Raw genomic sequence first — 25,149 nt, 5'->3', positions numbered from 1 at the left:
GCCATCTCACCTCTGTCTGCATGGGTTCTAGAGTCAAGCTCAGACAATGTGGGAACAAGAGAAAGCTTGCCAGTAGCTTCCTCTGGTTCAATGGTTCTCTAGGTCTTCCTCCACCAATTAAAATGGCCACCATGTGGAGTCTATCTTGTGATGAAAAATGGCGTTAAACCCCATAATAACAACAAATACAACAACATTTACAACCAGTTAGACATGGTAAGAACTCTTCTGGTGAAAACCTCAGGATAAAATATCGCTTTCTGTTCAGGAGTAAAGATAGCAAACTTTTCAAGATGGCTCCCATGATGGCCGTATTAGATGTTGGATAGGCACCAGTTTCAGTTACAACCAAACAGACATCATAAAAAGTCTTTTATTGAAAACCCAATGTTGTAATAAGCAGCCATTCAGGAGAAGTAGCAATTCAATTTTCAACATGGCCACTGATCACAATGCTGAATGTATTAGCGTAGCCATTTTCATTCAGCACTAACTAGACAAAATAAGAAGTCTTAAATTAATGAAATCTCATCTTGATATGACCATCAACTCTGGGGAAGTAACTATGTAATTTTCAAGATGGCTTCTTTGGTAGCTATACTGGACTTTTAAGCAGCACTAGTTTCATGTACAAGCAACATGACCTTGAGATGAATGTACATGTAGATGGCAATCCTACAAGTAGCATTAACAAACTCCTGCTAAGAGACAGACATCAGATGATACACAATGTACCATGGACAAAAGGCCATCCCATAATCTTTTCTGGTTTAGGAACAATAGAGCAAGAAAATGGTGAAAGTGATTTTCAAAATCTTAATCACATTGCTAACATAACACACCATAACATCTAACACCAATATACTCTGAATAAACATGATCTTACATATCAACACAATATTGTTTAATCTCTTTCATTATTAACAAGCCTTTCTGAGTACTTCTTTTTAACAGTGATAAAATTCACAAGTTGAGAGGAAAATAAGACAAAAATTGATAAGTTTATTATTTACAGTTAGATCAGTGAAAGTTGAGAGGAAAATAAGACAAAAATTGATAAGTTTATTATTTATGATTAGATCAGTGAGTAGTATGTTTAATACAAACTTCTGTTGCAGTCCAATCCTTTTGTTTTTCACACAGTCAGTACTTCGAATTGATAAACAATTTTTACAAAAGAGCTTTTGTGTTATATGGAATGAATAATCATTTGTTCATATGAATAAAAATACAAGAATTATGGTAGTGATAGTTTACATACCAGATCTTCGTTTAATAGCCATCCATGTTTGAGATGACAATGTTAACATGCATTTAGGTTGATTTTTATTATCCAAAAGATAACAGACCAACATTACACTCAATGTTTCATTTAAAGTATTCTGTTGGTTCAAACTTTTCAAGGAATGGTATGCCAAATTTACAAGAACAAAGATCTAAGGACAAAACATTTTTATGCTTCTGAGTTAGATGTCTCATTATCATATATAAAATATGTTATACGAGAAACACAAATAGGAAAGCTTGAAGAAATGAATACATGAAATCCATTTCCATGCAAATTCCTAAATACAAGTAATACAAATTTGTAAGTGAATTCTTTGAATATCTGATTGCTAAAAAAAATTTAAAGAAACAAACTTTTAAAAATATATGCAAACAATTTATTTTAAAATAAAACTGATTAAAGAACAGTAACAATAATGAAAATAACACATCAACAACAACAACAATAATAATAATATTATTATTATTAATAATAATAAATTTAGAGTATGATCCTTGTTAAGTTAACAGCTGAACCTCCATTTAGAAATCACCCATGTTAAGATACAAGTTTGCCCTTTTCATATTAGGTGGCTGCTTAATACAGTTTTGGCTGTACATACCAATGACCTGGGGCAAATCTTCTGCATCCATATCCAGAATGACTGCTCCAGTCATGATGCAGGATCGAAGCTCAAACAAAGAATGGAGGGACAGCGTTGCTACATGAGGCTTTGACCACCTACCTCCTCCCTCATCCACATCCTCTTCAAATTTGATCCATCTGAAGAAAAGGAAATTTCTTATGGATTTAGAGCCCTTAAATGGGCCCCACTTACTACCTTTTGATACTGAACTTTAACATAAGCTTATGCTAAAAAAATGTGCGTGTGTGTGATTTGGATTATTAATGTAGCTTTAACAATTATTCAGTCATCACTACAATGCCTGCAGTGTGGCAGTTTATAGTAATGTCTATTACAGCGGCATCATGCCACAGGCATGTAACATGATGTCCCCCACAGTCACATTATCCTGACACCAGGCCAACCAGTCCTAACACTAAACTCTTAATGCTGAGTGCCTAGTGAGGCAGTTGTTAGTACCATTTCTATAAATCTACGTTATGACTCAGCTAGGGTTCAAACCTGTGACCACGGTCCTCAAAAAATGTAGGACAGACATTACAATAAAGTCAGTATATAGAACCTTTTGTTTAGCAGGGCAGCCTAAAAATGTGAGGAAAACAAAGGGAGCATTAAGGGTCATGACTCCTCAAAAGACGATGCAGAGAGTTGGAAATGTAACTCACACAGCATTTCATTAATATAAAGGACCATGCCAGATTTTGACTGAACAAATCTTGGTGACAAAAATGCTATAAGAACAAAGCTGGCGAATAGCCAGTCCATTTCAAATGTTATGTAGAATGTATGTATATGTATGTAACAACACAAAAGCATAATCCAGGCCACAAAATGTTGAATAAAGATAAAGTTATAAAAATATAAGGTACAAGAGTTCCTAAAAGGACCAATGCTATACTGGTAAAAAAGAAATTTCCAGGAATCTAAAATAAGATCATTTCTTCCATTTAAACTGTTGAATGTTCAAATATCTTTAATATTTCTATAAATAAAAAAAAGTTTCAAGCTGGCCACTTTGGTGACCAGTATTAACACATTAACCCAAGAAGCTTTTTGTCATTTTTTCCTGAAAATTGAGTAGGAAACACATTTTGAAAGCTATTTCTGAACAGACTCGAAAACACCAAATCCCCGGTCATCTTTCAATAACATACTGCCTAGTTGTGTTAGAAACATCGTTTTTCGTTGGCTATTTGACTCGCTCATGAGCAGAAGGGTAAATGTGACCAAATTAACAGAATAGGAAGTCTTCTGGGAAAAACCCAATGATGATATGACTTTCAGTTCTGGAGCAGTAGCCATAACAAGGATTTCAAGATAGCTGCCATGGTGCCCATATTGTAGGTCAGATTGATGCCATCTTCATTTAGGAACAACTAGACTTCATTACAAGTCATTGGTGAATACCCCATGTCAATATCACTTTCTGCAATGGCGAAACAACCATAACAAAATTTTTAAGATGGGTGCCATAGTGCCATACTGGTTGTCAGACCATTTTCATTTTGGACTAACTAGATTTTCTTTGGTGAAAACCCAATATTGATATGACCATCCAAACAGGAGAAGTAGAAATTAGATTTTCAAAATGGTCAACAGAAATGCAATACTGGAGGTCAGAAAGGCATCATTTGAGATCAACTAGACTTGGTCAGATGTCTTTTGGTGAAAACCCCATGCCAATATGGCTTTCCATTTGGCAAATCAGCAATAACAAGATTTTCAAGACGGCTGTCATGGTGGCCATTCTGGATTTGAGATTTGTACCATTTTCATTCAGAATCAACTAGAGATCATAAAAATCATTTGGCACAAAAAAAACTAGGTTGAGATGTCTTAATCAATTAGAATAAATAGTTAAAACATAATTTTCAAGATGAATAACATAATGACCATACTGGAGGTCAGATTATCAGCAATTTCATTTACAACAAACTAGACCTGAGAAGAAGTCTTTTTGTGAAAGCTCTATGTTGATATGCCCATAAATTCAGGAAGAGCAGCTATAACAAGATTTTCAAGTTGGCCACTCAGGTGACACCATCTTCATGTATGACCAACCAGATCATGGGATGAATTTAATAACAATCCTCCAAGCTGTTAAAAGAAGCAGTGCTAACAAATCTGTGCTAACAGATGGACAGTGGACAACAGGGATGTTGAAAGCAATTCTTAACTTAGAATAGCATAGAATGCTGGAAATCAAACTTATCAGGGATATAAAATTATACACTGGTTGAAATCCAACCAAGCCTGGTTAAGTAGTGCTGCTAAAATCAAAGTCAGTAGGTCAAGAAGGGGTTGTAACTCCAGTATATGATTTCAGAGGAAAATAAGGGGTTGTAACTCCAGTAAATGATTTCAGAGGAAAATAAGGGGCTGTAACTCCAGTAAATGAAGTCAGAGGGACAATAATGGGGCTGTACCTCCTATAAACAATGTCACAGAATTCAAGATCTTATCAATATCAAACTGTGTGCTAAATTTGGCTCCAATCTAAAAAGCATTGAAAATAAAGGTGACACTGCAGAAATCAAAACTGGGAGAACCAGGAAAAGCAGGGACCATAATTCTTTTAAATAATGACATGAAATACAGGAAATCAAGCTTATTCAAGGTCTCAGCGATATAGAACTACATGCCAAATTTAGTTAAGACCCAACAATCCTTGTAAAAGTAATACTGCAGAAACAAAGACAAGAAGATGGACACTAAAGGATAACTCTTGCAGATGTCATAGAATGCTGGAGAGTCTTGTTAACATAAAACCACTCACCGAATTTGGTTACTCTTGTAGATAATGTTACGGAAATGGAACTCATTTTAGGTTTCATTAATATTAAGCTGGATGCCAAAATTGGCTGAAATCCAAAAAACCTTGGTAAAGTAATACTCAAAAACCATCCTCATGACTTGTGCAATAAGGGGCCATAACGGCTTTAAATAATGTTGTGGAATACTGGAAATGGAACATAGTCAAGGTGTTTTCACAATAAATCTACAACTCCATGTTAGGGTAAAATGCAATAATACTTGGTAAAGTTATGCTGTGGAAATGAAAGTCTGGACAATGGGCAATCAGGAATCAGGAAGCATAACTCCTATACTGAATGTCAAAATCATTCACATCTTAGCAATATAAAGCTGCATTGCAAATTCTGTTAAAATCAAACAAACAATGGTATATATATATATATATGGTACAAAAACCAAAAGCGGTGCTTGGGCAATCAGGGGACATAACTCCTGTAAATGGTGTAGTGAAAAATGCCTCTAATTCAAACTCATTGAAGATCTCATCAATATTGACCTGAATACCAAATTTTGGATGAAATCCCAAAATCCTTGGTAAAGTTAGTGCTGAAACAAAACTTATGAGGACAGGCAATCAGGAACCATAACTTCTCTAAATGATGATATAAAAGAATGGAAGTTGTAATTTTTGGCAGATCCTACTAATAGAAATTTTCACACCAAATGTGGGAAAATTCAATAATTCCCAGTAAAATTATACTGTGGAAGCCAAATCTTACCTGGACGGCCATCATGATCACCATAAAGCTTTGCAGACTTCATTGACCAGAGCTCTAATATATAGATTTAGGGCTGGGGTAAAATTAATTTAAATTAAGCAATACTTGCATGTCACTATCTATTTTCATGCCAAAAATGCAGCATCCATTAGATGTGAATACATCCTCAAACAGACAGGAGAAAAGTCAGTATGACCTTATGACCTTTTGCATGCCACTCTACATTGCATGGACATGCGCAGAAGGTAGATATAACCTGTCACTTTTTTCACAAACAATGATTACTCAAGATGTTAGAGCAGGCTGGGAGGATGGTATTTGCTGCCAGGTAAGAACTGCATAATTAAACATAGTCTACATTTTAACGGCAACTATTACTTTACCCTGTCACTATTACTTAGCGGATCGTGTCAGTAAGGTGGGTAGGCTGATGCAGACCTGCCAACCCTGAAGAGTCCGTGTCAGTAAGGCAGTTGATCTTTTGCCGTAAGTTTAACCAGTTTTCATTTCATCCATCAAGTCGATAAGGACCACTTCAGTCATCCAGTGTTTTAGCAGGAACAAATGGTCTGTGAGTGCGTAGGTGGCCGATGTGTACCCTGATTGTTGACATCAGCTGGGATGGCAGTGCTCAGGCTTAAGACAGTCACTGACATCAGCTGGGATGACAGTGCTCAGGCTTAAGACAGTCACTGACATCAGCTGGGATGACAGTGCTCAGGCTTAAGACAGTCGCTTACATCAGCTGGGATGGCAGTGCTCAGGCTTAAGACAGTCGCTGACATCAGCTGGGATGGCACTGCTCAGGCTTAAGACAGTCACTGACATCAGCTGGGATGACAGTGCTCAGGCTTAAGACAGTCACTGACATCAGCTGGGATGACAGTGCTCAGGCTTAAGACAGTCGCTTACATCAGCTGGAATGGCAGTGCTCAGGCTTAAGACAGTCGCTTACATCAGCTGGGATGGCACTGCTCAGGCTTAAGAAATGTTTCACAGTACATGGACTACAAAAACCTATTATGACAGACATGTTTTCAAGTAAGGAAGCATTTTTAGCAACTAAAGTATTTATATGGCAATTTAGGATACTACTGTTTTGGTGATACATGTAAAATGGAGAAACATGCAGAAGTGAGGGAAGTAGGAGCAAATTAAGGGAGATAACTGCTCTATTTTTATCTAACAGGAACCAGATACAAAAGCTAAAAGTTCTTATTCTGTTGAGGTTTTTAACCCAAACATATCAACTTACCTGGCTGTTTCTTTCCAAAAGGCTGTTTCTCCCTTTGTATTGAGCTCCACCATCTCACAGAAAAGATCGTGAGACTTGTGTTCCTCATTGTCATCTGAATCTCGCCCAAGTAAAACCTGCACACGCTGGGTTGGAGTCACCGCTAACAAAGAAAAGAAGTAAAAGAATCAGTGAACATCAACTGACTAAGTTAAAGCATGTGACCAGTGACTGGTCCCATAAGAGCAAGAACCCACAAACAACTTGAATAAAATATTATAAATAATATTTCCAAATTGAAAACATTTTTTATTACTATATATATTTAGAAATAAGTCGAGTCCAACTGCAAACAACATAGACCATGATCAACCATCACATAATCCACCAGTCTATGTTGTTTGTTCTAATGATTACTTCTAAATAATTACATAGACCCAGAACAGCCTGCACATCATGTGATAATATATCTGTGTCTATAAAGTTTGCAGTTGGACTCAAACTTATAAGCAAGTACATATGGCACTATATTGTAGAAGACTTTAGATCAAAATAATTCCTCTGGTTTTTACCAAGACCCATGGTCTGTTGTTTATAATCTACAAGTACCTGAAGAATGTATAGTGACAAGAAAAATACCCATTATAACTCTACTGACAAGGAAATATAAACTTCCAATGAAAAATGAAAATTTTAAGGTCAATTAACATCAAACCGAAGCCTCTAACTAAAACCAAGAGTTTCTCTAATTGGGTTAGTTTATTTTGTTACTCTATCTTTGTCATTCCTGTTTTTCAATTTTTTTATAAGTTTTGTTTACCCACAGTGACGCTTCTCGTGGGTCGGTGGTTCTTTCCAGGGTTGTCCCAGGTTCTTCCTCCACCATTAATACCAGCCACCATGTATAGCCTATAGTGTGCTGAAAAATGGTGTTAAACCCCACAACAACAACAACAACAAACTTAAAAGCAAGTACATATGGCACTATACTGTAGAAGACTTTAGATCAAAATAATAATAATTCCTCTGGTTTTTACCAAGACCCATGGTCTGTTGTTCATAATCTACAAGTACCTGAAGAATGTTTAGTGACAAGAAAAATACCCATTATAACTCTACTGACAAGGAAATATAAACTTCCAACGAAAAATGAAAATTTTAAGGTCAATAACATTAAACCCAAGCCTCTAACTAAAACCAAGAGTTTCTCTAATTGGGTTAGTTTATTTTGTTACTCTATCTTTGTCATTCCTGTTTTTCAATTTTTTTATAAGTTTTGTTTACCCACAGTGACACTTATTTGTGGTCACACCCTCTCTGCTACTGTATTGTATGAGTAATTAAATCAGTATTATATCAATAATGGAATCTCGCACAGCTAGATTAGCTCGAGAGTGACTAAAATCAATTAAGAAATATATCCCTGTTCGTGATGCGGTCAAACAGCAACTACAAGCACATCATGAGTCTTAGGTGGAATTTTAGAGAAGGTACAGAACAGTTATTCAAACCAATTATCAAACCAACCAAGAAAATTATTACAGCAACTGAAGCGGCTCAAAAAGCACTTGAGACATTGCCTGTTGATATTGTTGGCTGTCTTCAAGCAGCTCAACCACTACCTCAGCAACCTCCTCAACCACAACCTGAAGTTCAACCACAACCTCTGCCAAGAGTTAAAACTAACATTATGGATAAATATACTCCGGAAGGTATTGCTGCTATCAAAGACCCAGACCAAATAATTGATACAGCCGCAGTTTACTTATTTAAGATCTTCAATGCTCGCGTATGTTTCGATAAATTTATTACTGAGGCTAAACAGATTTCCTGACAACATGGTTAGAGTCACTATGGATTCATTTTATATCAATAAAAAACATGCAGGATTGTTAGAACAATTACATATAGGTGCGTATGCATCATGGGGTGAATGGAGAATAAAACAAGAAAAGATACTTAGTTATTCTGAATTTACTGATGTTCAAATTAAAAATATTTATTACAAAATTAATTAAATATCAAAAGTATCATCAGCACCATCGGTATATGATCCTGTAGCTAGACATAAGACTGTTTATGTCAATGGGCCTGCAGGTTGTGGTAAAACAACTCATGTGATTGAATTATTTAGTGGACTTGATATGGTTGTTTTAACACCTACAACAGACTCGATAGAGAAATGAATGAACAAGGAGTTAAATCTCACACTTATCACAGCTTCTTTCGATGGAAGGGAGATACATGGACTTCTTAAAGAATTGGTGAAAGATATATTCCAAGGATTATTATTTGGGATGAAATATGTATAGTGCCGCTAGAAACACAAAAACTATTTCTTGATTGGTTGTTGACCAAAAATACTTCTGTAATAATGTGCGGCAATCATGGTCAACTGCCAAATTTTGGTTGGATTGTCTCCACAGGAATCGCTAAAAAAGTTTTTGGATTATTATGAGGAAATAATTGATGATCATAGAGTGCTTGATCCAGAGTTAAGAGAGTTAAAAAAATTAATCAGACTACAACCAAATAAAATTCAGTGTGAAATAATGCGAGAAATCATTTCAGAAACTCCTATTAACAATTTTTTGAATTTATGGAGACCAGATGATTTGACAGTTGCAAGCAGAAAGAAAGTTCATGATACACTTCAACAATTATTTATGTGACATAAAAAACAATTTTGAAATCTACCCATACCATTACGTTATCAACCAGCAGATACGCGACGACAGAACATTGAAGTTGATATACCAGGATCATCAGATAAACAAAATCTTGTACTGAATGATATTGTTTTAGTTTCTGTCAGTGTTGCTGAGAGCGCATTAATGATGGACAAAACTCTGTGGACTCTAGGATATGCTATAACGATTCATTTATCACAAGGATTAACTATCTCTGATACCAATATCTGGATTAGTGATGATGGTATTGAATCGTCAAATTTAGTTTATCTCGTATATCTTGAGTCTGAAGAATATCTCAGCTGTGAAAGATTATTACTGACTTTACAGAAACTGCTGCTGATATTAGCGATGAAGTAGTAAGAAAAAAACAAGTTAGTTATAAACAGTGACAAAAAAAAAGCTCAACTTTGCTCTCGATGCTGAATTTATCATGACACTAAAACAACAGAATAATCATTGTGTGAGCTGTAACACAGTAATGTTTTGGAAATATTCAAATAATAATCCAAGACAATTTACCATAGACAGAATTAATCATAATTTTGGTCACACACGTGAAAATATGATGCTGACCTGTCTTGAGTGTAATTGATGTAAAGGTGCTAGTTCATAAAAGTGAATGTGGTGGTAATTATGTATCTTCAGGAATTACTTGTAATTGCTTGCGTACAAATCCACATTGAGGAGCAGTTGAGTCTAGTCCACAGATTGCTGGTCTACCCATGGATCTTACCATACTGGAAATTTTATGTGCCGTAATATTCCAAAAAGGATTAGTCGTTTTACCACCTTCAAGTTCACCGGGTTCATATACATATCTGACAGTCACATTACCTAGTAGTGGTTGTTTTGAAAATTCAAATCGTTGTATTGGTATATGTTCATTTGTAACTGCATTAATAGGTAACATGGCAGTTGTTCGAGTAATTTCATTATTTAAGGCAGCTGTCACAGTTGGTAATCTTGCACCCCATTCGCGAGATCTCATATCTTTCTGAATTATTTCCTTCACATATTGATATCCAAATAACCGCTCAGCAAGTGTTTGATTAAATTGTTCAACAATTGGCTGATGAATTGCTGTATGTCATCTAATTTTGACATTATTTATTTTCATCCGCGATGATACTGCACCAAGAAATTCCTTGCCAGGAGCAAACTGTAATAGGTGTGGCCATCGTAAGGGTACTTGTTGATAAATTCGTTCAAAAGCAGATACTTCAGCTGCTGTTTTAGTTGATAACGGCTCTGCCTCTTTATATCTACCTGCAACGTCAATGACAGTCAACGCATATTTGTATGTACGTGATTGACGTCTACCAATTTTAATAGTATCATGTGGTAAAAATAAAGTATCTGCTTGATGAACTTCATTAGGAGTGCTGACATCAAAATGTCCATGTTGAAATTTTTTAGGTGGTGGTAGTTAAATATGCCATATTGCCTGTCATGCTACACATTTTGCAGCAACAGAACATGTAACATTTTGCTGCATCATCGTGTTTACTAATCACTGCTCCACCTGTCCAATATCCTCTTGGGCTATAATAAATCGATTCCATTATTTTATAATAATTGGTTGATTAATTACTGGCTTCTAATACTAGTTTACTTTTCATCACATATCTTACCAACCAATTAGCTAATGATTCTCTAAAAGATTTTCTTTTTTGGAATTTAACGAGTGAATCAACTTCACATCTGGAATACGTCGTTGTTGTAAATCTTAACTTTTATAAGCTACATCATGAACGTGACATGCTTGATCAACAGCATTTATTGGACACTCTCCAGGTCTTGGTTGATATCGCTTGTCAAGTCAGATATCAAGTCGGGTTCTAGAACCCCAATAATTATATCCTGGAATATGTTTTTCTCCTGGTTATTTAGCTCATGGAGTTCCTGGTAATTTTCCTAATGAAGTCGCATTATTACCACTAGACACTTTGTGTCTGGAGATAAATTTGTATTTATTTGTACCACATTTCACACATTTATCTGTTAGTGCACGCTTTTTTTGTTGTTGCTTTTTTATTATTGTTTTTAATCCACTTGTGGGGGTGGATGCTCTACATCGAACACAAAATAAATCCATATTAGTTATCATATTTGTATAGCATGAATGTCATTGCATTGGTATATTTTTTGTTTTGTAATTGTATTCATGGGTTTCATAGAAATTGCATGAGTAATTTCATTATTTAACGCAGCTATCAAACTTGGTAATCTTGCAACCCATTCATGAGATCTCATATCATTCTGAATTATTTCCTTCACATATTGATATCCAATGTTTGATTAGACTGTTCAACAACTGCCTGATCACAATGAATTGCAGTATGTCCTTGTCTAATTTTGACATTATGTTTTTTCATCAGAGATGATACTGCACCAAGTAATTCCTTGCCAGGATCAACCTGTAGTAGCTGTGGCCATTGAAAGGGTCCTCATTAATAAATTCGTTCAAAAGCAGATAGAACTTCAGCTGCTGTTTTAGTTGATAGTAGTTCTGCTTCTTTATATCTACTTATAACATCAATGACAGTCAGCACTTATTTGTATGTACGTGATTGACGTCTACCAATTTTAATAGTATCATGTGGTAAAAACAAAATATCTGCTTGATGAACTTCATTGGGAACACTGACATCAAAATGTGCATACTGAATTTGTTTAGGTGGTGGCAGTTAAATTTGCCATATTGCCTGTTGTGCTAACCACTTTGCAGCAACTGAACATGTGACATTTGCTGCATCAGCAAGTTTACCAATCACTGCTTTACCCCTCCAATATCTACTTGGGCAACAATAAATAGATTCCATTATTTTAATAATCGGATGATTAATTACCAGCTCCTAGCACTAGTTTACCTTTCATTGCAGATTTCACAAGGAAGCTGGCAATTTTTAAAAAAAATTATTTTAAATGGAATTTAACGAGTGAACTAACTTCACATCATCAATATGTCATTGTTGTAAATCCATATTTTTCTACGCTACATCATGAATGCTTGATCAATTGCATTTATTGAATACTCTCCAGGTCTTGGCTGGTCTCGTTCGTCAAGTCTGATATCAAGTTCCAGGACCACAATAATTATATCTAGGAAAATGTTTTCTCCTGGTTATTTAGCCCATAGAGCTCATGGTAATTTTCCCAGTGAACCAGTGATATCACCACCAGATACTTCGTGTCCAGAGATAAATTTATATTATTTTGTACCACATTTTACACATTTAGCTGTAAGTGCATACTTTTTTTTACAATTATTGTTGTTAATCCACTTGTGGGGGTGGATGCTCTGCATCAAACGGAATATAAATTCATATTATTTATTATATTTCTAAAACATGGATATCACTGATTTCTCAGTGACATGAAAGCAAGAGCCAGTTAAACATCATCCAGTGCTACCAAATTCTATCCGAATGATAATAATAGGTCCATCTGGATCAGGTAAAACACAATTACTGCTTAATTTGATAATGAGATGGCACAAGTGAGATAAGTTATACTTAGTGGCACCATCCGTAGATGATCAGAGATGCTACGATGTGCTTAAAGATTTTAATGAAAATGCAAAATTGTTGGATGAGGATGGTAATAATATTATTGATTTTATCACAGATATTGATGAAGCCCCATCTGTGGATGACCTCGATGGATTTATTAATAATCTCGTAGTATACGATAATGTAATGCTGGACAAACAATCAAAATCCAGCTCGGATATTTTCTCAAGGCAGATACAAAAACACCAATGTTATATATGTTACTCAGCTATATACACAAATATCTAAAGTGATCAAAGATAACTGCAATATTTTAGTTGTGTTTAATGGAGTCAATACACATACTCTATGAAATATTCATCAAATTTGGTGTAGTGGTGATATGGATATGATTAAGTTCAAAAACTTCTTTTCACGTGACCAAACTACCCCACACGGATTTATCACAATAAATTTACATGATCCTCGGTCATGATATCATGTAGATCTTGATAAAAGTTTTGGTTAAGAAACAGCAACAGGGAGGGTGACAACCAAAAATGAGTGTCCAGGTGGGTAAACAAAAACACGCATACAAATTTGAAAACACGAACAACAAAGATGAAGTAACCAAATGAGCTAACCCAATTTGAGAAATCTTGGTCAGTTAGAGACTTTGTTTTGACGTTATTGACCTTGCATTTTTTTTTTTTAGGAAGTTTTATTTTTCATAAATGGTCCTTCCAGCAAGTGGTCTGTTCACCCTCCCTGCTGCTTATATTGATATAGAAAATACCCATTATAACACTGATGATAAGGAATATACCCATTATAACACTGATGATAAGGAATATACCCATTATAACTCTAGTGATAAGGAATATACCCATTATAACTCTAGTGATAAGGAATATACCCATTATAACACTGTTGATAAGGAATATAACCATTATAACTCTAGTGATAAGGAATATACCCATTATAACACTGATGATAAGGAATATAACCATTATAACACTGATATGATAAGGAATATACCCATTATAACTCTAGTGATAAGGAATATACCCATTATAACACTGTTGATAAGGAATATACCCATTATAACTCTAGTGATAAGGAATATACCCATTATAACACTGATGATAAGGAATATACCCATTATAACTCTAGTGATAAGGAATATACCCATTATAACTCTAGTGATAAGGAATATACCCATTATAACACTGATGATAAGGAATATACCCATTATAACTCGAATGATAAGGAATATACCTATTATAACACTGATAATAAGGAATATACCCATTATAACACTGATGATAAGGAATATACCCATTTTAACTCTAGTGACAAGGAATATACCCATTATAACACTGATGATAAGGAATATACCCATTATAACACTGATGATAAGGAATATACCCATTATAACACTGATGATAAGGAATATACCCATTATAACTCTAGTGATAAGGAATATACCCATTATAACTCACGTTATAAGGAATATACCCATTTTAACTCTAGTGACAAGGAATATACCCATTATAACACTGATGATAAGGAATATACCCATTATAACACTGATGATAAGGAATATACCCATTATAACTCTAGTGATAAGGAATATACCCATTATAACTCACGTTATAAGGAATATACCCATTTTAACTCTAGTGACAAGGAATATACCCATTATAACACTGATGATAAGGAATATACCCATTATAACACTGATGATAAGGAATATACCCATTATAACTCTAGTGATAAGGAACATACCCATTATAACTCACGTGATAAGGAATATACCTATTATAACTCGAGTGATAAGGAATATACCCATTTTAACTCTAGTAATAATAATATACCCATTATAATTCTAGTGATAAGGAATATACCCATTATAACACTGTTGATAAGGAATATACCCATTATAACTCTAGTGATAAGGAATATAACTATTATAACTGTACTAAGCAATATGTAAATTATAATATAGTAGGATAATGAATAAAAAATGGATCAAAAAAATACTGCAACATCCTCCTTTCTTGATCCATTATAAAGACCCAGGGGTTGTAATCTAAAACCTGTTGGACACAGTTATTATGTCTTTTTGCTATGCCTGCATATATAAAATTCAGTTAAAAACATGGAACTGTCACTAAAATTTAACTTTTAGTACATTTGGCCATTTCACCCCATCACCTTCTCAATGATCAGAGGGAGTCAACAAAAACCTCATTTTCACATAGCTATCAAATAGACCAATAAATTATGAAGCAAGTTCTGGAAATTTAAACCCATAAATTTGATATGGCAGTGTTAGGCCCAAATACATCGATTGATGAATGGACAGAACATTCTGAGACTATCACAACATTCCTGACCTTAGTTTAACTTTTTAAAAAAGGCATATGGATAAAATATGAACTGCAAAACCTGAACAAGAGAATCACCTTTGGGACTGGCAAAACCTATATAAGAGATCTACCTTTCGGTTTGGCATATACTGTCTGCAATGGAGTGGTGACTGTTATAAGATGGTGAAATCTATATGTCATGTACCACGATAGGTCTAGAAAAAATGACTGCATTATAATAGTATGAGTGCAGTATCATTGTTTCAGGTTTACCACCTTGAACAGATGCAGATGTACAAACATTAAATACCACCTTGAACAGATGCAGATGTACAAACATCATACAACATTTTGATTGATCTGCAATACGCAGTCTGATCAATCTCGATGCAAACTTAAAGATGCAATATGTACCACAGTACTACTCCTTTTTCATACAGTACACAAACAAGATAAATGTACATTTATGCAATGAAAACTGTGGTTAGAGCATCCATCTCAGATTGGGAGGTCACAGGTTTATACTCCGGCTGAGTCCTACCAAAGACCTACAAAAATGGTACTAACAGCTGCCTCGCTTGACGCTCAGCAGTAAGAGGTTAGTATTAGGACTGGTCAACCTGGTGTCAGGTTAATGTGACATGGGTGGGACATGATGCCACATCTGCAGCATAATGCCCCAGTGCTAGAAATCACTATAAACTGCAACACTAGAAACATCATAACAACATGTTTGAATTTTTTTAAAAGCTACGTTTAAAATCCAAATCACACACACATACACAATAAAAACATGGTACAGCTCAATTACTTCTCCACATGAGCATGAATTCCAGGATCTGCAAGAAAATAACTGATGACTACTGTCATTACTGTAGTGAAACTGGCCACATTACAGATGTGAGTCATATTGAGAAGCCTATTTCATGTCATGCATGTTGAACTGTCTAGCACCAAAAACAATTTTGTCCCATGGAGACTGCATCACCTGTCTGGGTGAGTGGCAAAGAGGTGAATGCCACTTCCAATCTACATCCAACAAACAAAAATAGTAAACTGAACTTAAACAAAATTGCATCTTGTTCTGTATATTTAACTTACCGATTTAAGCTCCAAATTTCTGTCTAACGGTACTCCAAGTTAGTTATGTTAATGTTTTAACTCTTCAATGTGCACTCTGTGTTTGTAATCACTGCCATGCTTAAACATCGTACAGTGACAATTCAAGAACTGTTAGGCATGTCATACTGGCATGGGAGGATTTCTACTATTGAAGATGAAGACGATATACTGAGTTTCAGCATCTTTTGATAAATGTGGATGTACTCATGCAACTCATAAGCAAACAAAGTATGTTTCCCATCAGCTGACTGTCCCTGTTTTATGTTGCTGACCATAGCACTGTTTTTTCTCCCAGGGATAATTTTTTTTTTTTTTTAAATTCCCAAAATTGAATTGTGCATCTAATTGAGCTCTTTTTGCACTGTACTTGAAGAGCTAAGTACATAAAATATACTAATAATTATCAGAGATGCGTCTCAAACAATGTTACATAATGAGACAAGTTTTCAGTGTGTGCTTTTTTACTGATATAGGCCAACACTAATGCTACCTTCAACTGCTGTTAGGTCTTATTTCCGCAACAAGTGATTGACTAAAGTCAGAATGGCATTATAAAAAGAACCAGTATGGAATTGTGGGTAAAACTGGTGGAATTAGGTATCAGGATTTCAACTCAGTTACGCGAGCATGTATTAAAATAATTACATTCTGACATGCAAATAACGATTTAAAACACTGCTAGAGATACAAAAGGAGGCAAAGGACTCGCATGATATAGAACAACATATATGGTGACCATACAGTATTGAATCTGCAGTGCATGCACAAAATGTCCATATGGATGGTGATGATGAAAGTGCCTATCACTCCACACAGGAGGCATGTTAGGAGTGTCTCACTGGTAGTGAAAGTTGACTTTTACAACCAAATCAATTGCCAGCCTCTAACAGACTGACTTAGGATCAAGCCTGCAATGTACTTGGAAACCTTTACATTACAGTCTGACACCACTATAACACAGTAGTTGGGGTCCACAGAACCTGACCGTGTTATAGACCAAACCATGTTATAACCAACCAAGTTAGCTAAAGAAAATGATGCATTTACCTCAAATATGGCAGGCCAGGGGGAGGGGGTAATAAAAGTGGGTGCAAAAATTTGTGATTCTGATTAAATGAAGAGAAAATAGTCTGAAAAACACTTGTATATTGACAATTTACATCTGTGTTGCACAATCCATAATAAGTATTGTACTTTTATATAATAAATCCATGAATCTGAGTAATAGATCACATGTTATAAAACTTATATATGACTCACATCCCATTAGAAAACACAAATCAGGTTGTCAATACAAAATTTACTACAACTGTCACAAGTACCATATGGCTATAGCATGCACTTAAATTGGCCTAGATTTTGGTCAGCTGGAGACAGTATCATTTCTTGCTGAGGCTACCCAGTGGAAGAGGATGTTGATAGGGAAATGAAAACTTGAACAAATTAGAAAGTTTAACAAACATCTCTGAAGGATACCCCATCTTTAATTAACTTGGTCACCATATATCTATGGTTTCAAAATACTGTAAATTTAATTAATAGAGACCGTAAGCAGAACCTTTTCCTGCAAAAATGCAACTTTCATGACACAATAAATATGTTCCAGTCACTTTGGAAAATGCAATAATCTATCAGATTCCATTGCTTTTATTTAAGTCTGGTGCCAACTTTCTTTGATGAAAGGTTATGGTTATTTGTCTTTATTGAAGATTGTAGTCAGCTTTCTTTGATAAAGGGTGCATGTGTGACTGAAGTTACCTCAAATAACTGTAGAACATTGATTGATACTGAATTTGTTTTTCATGTGCTTAATATTTATACAGAATGATCAGTGCTTCAAAGGTGATTGGTTTTCTTTGAAGTTTCAGCTAAACTAATTTTCTGGGTACATTTTAAAAACAAAAGAAATTAGCCATCATTCAGCCAATTGTAGCAATAACTTTTCCTGCCTTCAAAAGTTGGTAGATTGTAGCTAGTCCCAGTAGCATAGATAGACCCACAAGTACATCTAGTGGGTTGTTTTTTTGTTTTTTGGTTGTTGTTTTATTTTTGGTGACATTTCCAGTGGTGGAGTGATGCTTCTTTCCATGCAGGAGTTAGAATTTTTTTGAAAAGACCAACAGACAATGAATACAGACAGGTGTTCTTTCTGACATGTATTACTACAGAAAATATGAGTGTTTTGATGGATTTAATTCTATGAGTGAAAAGAAGAGGATTTTGCTTATCATCCACATACAGAGGTCAGTCAAAATAAATATGTTAATTACTAGCGAGCAGCAGATAATCTGACACTATTTTGTCCAAAAGATCCATTATAAGATAGTACCTTGTCTGGTGAAATCTGCTTTCAGAAGAAAAAAAACTGATTACAAAAAAATGCAGAGATCGCACAGCATAGAGTGCTCAGGCCAGATGTCAGAATAAAGTTGATTCTGACATAAAAATGCACTTTTAAGGTGGTTAGTCAATAAGAACCATTAATTTGTTTATCTAATAATATATAAATTCCAGTGCATTTTATATCAAGTTTGCAGTTTCCTTTCATGGTGCCTCTCAATTTCTTTACTCCAAAACCAAAGTACTTGCTGATGACTGATCTTGTTTCCCCTATCATTCAAAGGCAAATAAATGATGGTATGAACACGAATCTTGCTTCCAGTACATTTCAAAGGCAAATAAATGATGGTAAGAACATGAATCTTGTTTCCAATACCATTCAAAGGCAAATAAATGATGGTAAGAACATGAATCTTGTTTTCAATACCATTCAAAGGCAAATAAATGATGGTAAGAACATGAATCTTGTTTCCAATACCATTCAAAGGCAAATAAATGATGGTAAGAACATGAATCTTGTTTCCAATACCATTCAAAGGCAAATAAATGATGGTAAGAACATGAATCTTATTTCCCCTACCATTCAAAGGCAAATAAATGATGGTAAGACCATGAATCTTGTTTCCAATACCATTCAAAGGCAAATAAATGATGGTAAGAACATGACTCTTGTTTCTCCTACCATTCAAAGGCAAATAAATGATGGTAAGAACATGAATCTTGTTTCCAATACCATTCAAAGGCAAATAAATGATGGTAAGAACATTAATCTTGTTTCCAATACCATTCAAAGGCAAATAAATGATGGTAAGAACATTAATCTTGTTTCCAATACCATTCAAAGGCAAATAAATGATGGTAAGAACATGAATCTTGTTTCCAATACCATTCAAAGGCAAATAAATGATGGTAAAAACATGAAACTTGTTTCCAATATCATTCAAAGGCAAATAAATGATGGCAAGAACATGAATCTTGTTTCCAATACCATTCAAAGGCAAATAAATGATGGTAAGAAAATGAATCTTATTTCCCCTACCATTTAAAGGCAAATAAATGATGGTAAGAAAATGAATCTTATTTCCCCTACCATTCAAAGGCAAATAAATGATGGTAAGAACATGAATCTTGTTTCCAATACCATTCAAAGGCAAATAAATGATGGTAAGAACAAGAATCTTGTTTCCAATACCATTCAAAGGCGAATAAATGATGGTAAGAACATGACTCTTGTTTCCAATATCATTCAAAGGCAAATAAATGATGGTAAGAACATGAATCTTGTTTCCAATACCATTCAAAGGCAAATAAATGATGGTAAGAACATGAATCTTATTTCCCCTACCATTCAAAGGCAAATAAATGATGGTAAGAACATGAATCTTGTTTCCAATACCATTCAAAGGCAAATAAATGATGGTAAGAACATGAATCTTGTTTCCAATATCATTCAAAAGCAAATAAATGATGGTAAGAACATGAATCTTGTTTCCAATACCATTCAAAGGCAAATAAATGATGGTAAGAACATGAATCTTGTTTCCAATACCATTCAAAGGCAAATAAATGATAGTAAGAACATTAATCTTGTTTCCAATACCATTCAAAGGCAAATAAATGATGGTAAGAACATGAATCTTGTTTCCCCTAACATTCAAACGCAAATAAATGATGGTAAGAACATGAATCTTGTTTCCAATACCATTCAAAGGCAAATAAATGATGGTAAAAACATGAATCTTGTTTCCAATATCATTCAAAGGCAAATAAATGATGGTAAGAACATGAATCTTGTTTCCAATACCATTCAAAGGCAAATAAATGATGGTAAGAACATGAATCTTATTTCCCCTGCCATTCAAAGGCAAATAAATGATGGTAAGAACATGAATCTTGTTTCCAATACCATTCAAAGGCAAATAAATGATGGTAAGAACATGAATCTTGTTTCTCCTACCATTCAAAAGCAAATAAATGATGGTAAGAACATGAATCTTGTTTCCAATACCATTCAAAGGCAAATAAATGATGGTAAGAACATTAATCTTGTTTCCAATACCATTCAAAGGCAAATAAATGATGGTAAGAACATGAATCTTGTTTCCCCTAACATTCAAAGGCAAATAAATGATGGTAAGAACATGAATCTTGTTTCCAATACCATTCAAAGGCAAATAAATGTTGGTAAAAACATGAATCTTATTTCCCCTACCATTCAAAGGCAAATAAATGATGGTAAGAACATGAATCTTGTTTCTCCTACCATTCAAAGGCAAATAAATGATGGTAAAAACATGAATCTTGTTTCCAATACCATTCAAAGGCAAATAAATGATGGTAAGAACATGAATCTTGTTTCCAATACCATTCAAAGGCAAATAAATGATGGTAAGAACATGAATCTTGTTTCCAATACCATTCAAAGGCAAATAAATTATGGTAAGAACATGAATCTTGTTTCCAATACCATTCAAAGGCAAATAAATGATGGTAAGAACATGAATCTTGTTTCCAATACCATTCAAAGGCGAATAAATGATGGTAAGAACATGACTCTTGTTTCCAATACCATTCAAAGGCGAATAAATGATGGTAAGAACATGACTCTTGTTTCCAATACCATTCAAAGGCAAATAAATGATGGTAAGAACGTGAATCTTGTTTCCAATACCATTCAAAGGCAAATAAATTATGGTAAGAACATGAATCTTGTTTCCAATACCATTCAAAGGCAAATAAATGATGGTAAAAACATGAATCTTGTTTCCAATACCATTCAAAGGCAAATAAATGATGGTAAAAACATGAATCTTGTTTCCAATACCATTCAAAGGCAAATAAATGATGGCAAAAACATGAATCTTGTTTTCAATACCATTCAAAGGCAAAAAAATGATGGCAAGAACATGAATCTTGTTTCCAATACCATTCAAAGGCAAATAAATGATGGCAAGAACATGAATCTTGTTTCCAATACCATTCAAAGGCAAAAAAATGATGGCAAGAACATGAATCTTGTTTCCAATACCATTCAAAGGCAAAAAAATGATGGCAAGAACATGAATCTTGTTTCCAATACCATTCAAAGGCAAATAAATGACGGCAAGAACATGAATCTTGTTTCCAATACCATTCAAAGGCAAATAAATGACGGCAAGAACATGAATCTTGTTTCCAATACCATTCAAAGGCAAATAAATGATGGGAAAAACATGAATCTTATTTCCAATACCATTCAAAGGCAAATAAATGATGGTAAGAACATGAATCTTGTTTCCAATACCATTCAAAGGCAAATAAATGATGGTAAGAACATGAATCTTGTTTCCAATACCATTCAAAGGCAAATAAATGTTGGTAAGAACATGAATCTTGTTTCCAATGCCATTCAAAGGCAAATAAATGATGGTAAGAACATGAATCTTGTTTCCAATGCCATTCAAAGGCAAATAAATGATGGTAAGAACATGAATCTTGTTTCCAATACCATTCAAAGGCAAATAAATGATGGTGAGAACATTAATCTTGCCACATTGCTAAAACCCAATTATGACCTACTACTGACTAAACCCTCTTAGCACAGAGATTTTAACTGCATCTGACAAAAGAACCATGAACGGAGAGGTCCCTCTCAATTAATAATGGAGAGGTTTCTCACAATTAATAATTTTACCATTGTTGCTTTAAAAGATATTCATATGCATTACATGTCGAACCTCAGTGGCAAGATGAACTGGAAGCAGCATGTGGATTAGTCTAAGCACTGTGATGAACCATTAGTAAACTGTTATGTCTGAATCTTTTCATCATTAACTTTAAGACATGTTCCTCCTCTGGCATCGAAATATTGTGACATGCACATGCAGTTTAAAGCCAAACAAGGAACACTGTTTTAGTATACAATGGAATGAGCACTTGGAAAAGTATGGGACAGCACAGGAAATTTCACAATGCAAAGAAATATGTAATAATTTCAATGGAGACAAATTGGTTGCAACAGGTTTAAATGTCCCTGAATAAATGTGGGTATGAGAGATCAGCAGCTGATATAACTGCAACATGTGCAAAACCCACGATCAACACATGACAAATGATCAATTCAGTTTTGCAAAATAATACCCCCATAATAGCAACAAAGTCTGACTAATTCATGACAGAATATTTCATGCCTTAATGCTAAGTGATATCCAGGCCCTTCAATACGAATTAGCAAATCATCCAAAATAGATTTACACGAATAATTTAAGTAATGATTTGTTACTCGTATTCATCTATTGATTTGCCAAGCATTCTGATGAAGTGAATTAACTTTTGCGGAAAAATAATGTAATGATGCTTTTCTATGTTAGGCCCTTTTTCAGAAGTCCCTTCTATATAATTATAGATTCAATCCCACTGGTATTGCAGAAGCGAAATATTCTAAGAAAAAACAAATGATCATTGATTTATTCTCTCAGCATCACAGTAGGAATCCTCTTGTTGACAAAAAGTACTGCTCTTGCACATGTGAAAATTGAAGTCAAAGCTATTCAGATGGTGGCTTTTTTGCCCCACTCACAGAACACTAAGCCTTAAAACCCATTTTTAATATCACTTATTGGGGAGCCTCTGAAATTTTTTCTTCGCTTTTACCTGAAGATAGATTTTTTTCTTCAAATAATATACTTGATATAACTAGAACTTTATTTCCACAAATTAAAGCAAGAATATTTTTCTCAAGCTATTTGGTGATGGGAAAATCTTTTTGTTTCAAATCTCAGGCCACACACACACACACAAAAAAATGTACTGATTGGTTTCTTATTGTCTCAACATCAAGTAAACAACAGTCTCTTGAAGGGACTCATGCACTATAAGACCATTTCTTTTTAACTGCTGAGTGTTGAAACTGTCTTTCATATTCTTCAGCAACATGATTTTCAGACAACAAAAAATTACTCACATTGTGACCCAATCTTAGTGTCCTTACTTTGATGAGAAAGTCATAAATATGAGTCACAATTAAAAATGTACTATTGTTATTGATGAGTCAAATGACCAAGACACTAAGAGTCTTAGATTCCAGGTAATATTTACTAGTAACATTGGATCAGTGGAACTAATCACAGCATGCTTGGATAAAAAAGTTTTCATTCAAGTGATACTAAAGCTGAACTATTTTATTGTTCCCAAATAATGATAATATAGTATAATAATAATAATAATAATAATAATAATACAAGGCTTCAAGGAAGAGGACATACAGAACTCATACAAATAGTAGTAGCCAATTATGTTTAAAACATTATAGGTGAGTGCATGATAACAATGTTGTAAAGAGTAATACCAGTAGTACTGAATTAAAGAAAATCAAAATGGATGCATTGGATCGGTGTTGGGGTCTCTACATTACTCGGAAGCCAAGGAGGGGATGAGCTTTCCAATGAGAGTCTCTGCATGCAGGGGAGCAGCCCATAGAAGGTCCTTACTGTGCTCTAGTAAGACAATGGATTTGCCCAAAGCAACATCCCTGTGGAGGTGGAGAAGCTTCAATGACAAAACATTGACAATAATAACACATGTCAATATGATCTTGCTGCTCTTCCAAGTGAAGAGTAACCCAGGTGACATAGAGTCAGCCTTTAGCAGTTTAACAATGCTGCTAAGATTACAAGTCACCATGTCCTAAAATTACAGGCAGATCCAGTTCCCCATGGAAATACCAATTTGAGCTGCTTCAGAATCGTAAGTGGAAAGTTTAATTAACCATGAACGTGTATGAATCTTAAAGCTTGATACAGAGAGAGACCAAGGTCTCAATCTGGTGGATGAGGGCGGAGAAGGGGCAGGTTGGTGAGAAAGGTTATCCCAAACATAACCTGAAAAAATGTGAATAGTTCTCCCAAGGGCTCATTTCAAATAGAAAAAATTCTTGGTAAGAGTGATACCACAATATAAAACTATACACATAAAGAGAAAATGCAAATAAGATGCAAAACACGAAGCAAGGACAATGCACATGGGCAAGCTTTCTGCGGGGTGTACCTGGGGCAATCTTGTGTTCTGGGATCTTCCGGTTCACCTAAGGGAAGGACAAATTCTCAGCATGAAGTACCAGCTATGCAATACAACATTATTTGTATTACTAATATTAAACTCACAAGTTATGTCAATATCTAAGTTTAAAATTTTGTTTTTGCAAAAAGCTACACATCTGCAACAGCTGTTAAAAATGATTTACTATTCATCCTTGGCCAATCTTTTGTATGAACATAAACAGGGTGCTCTGTTCATGTGTGCATCCAAGTATTTAAAATGTAATATTACATGGACCATTCTTGTGTCCAAACACAAGTTCTAACAATTGAGGCTCTGGACTGTAAATCAAAGCAGTCTGAGCTTGGGTTTCAGTTTTCACTTCCAGTCAATAGAAAGTGACGTTACACATGAAAAGTCCCTTTTTATTTTGTTG

At 34.7% G+C, this 25,149-nt stretch overlaps 1 protein-coding gene across 1 annotated transcript in view; it reads right to left on the bottom strand.

Annotated features, from left to right (window-relative positions):
- The window catches only part of LOC149790455 (electroneutral sodium bicarbonate exchanger 1-like), a 168,811-nt gene that overhangs the window by 114,151 nt on the left and 29,511 nt on the right, over positions 1 to 25,149 (bottom strand). Inside the window, exons 2-3 of the mRNA XM_089973223.1 lie at positions 6,702 to 6,843; positions 1,890 to 2,050 (exon numbers count right to left, since the gene is read on the bottom strand). Coding sequence (XP_089829349.1) covers positions 1,890 to 2,050; positions 6,702 to 6,843 — 303 coding nt within the window. The remainder of the gene's footprint in view (positions 1 to 1,889; positions 2,051 to 6,701; positions 6,844 to 25,149) is intronic.

The sequence above is a fragment of the Sinohyriopsis cumingii genome, chromosome 10 (assembly GCF_028554795.1).
Source record: "Sinohyriopsis cumingii isolate HCF-2022 chromosome 10, ASM2855479v2, whole genome shotgun sequence".
NCBI lineage: Eukaryota > Metazoa > Mollusca > Bivalvia > Unionida > Unionidae > Sinohyriopsis > Sinohyriopsis cumingii.
The sequence above is the reverse complement of the archived record's forward strand: the minus strand, read 5'-3'. Positions and strand labels throughout refer to the sequence as shown.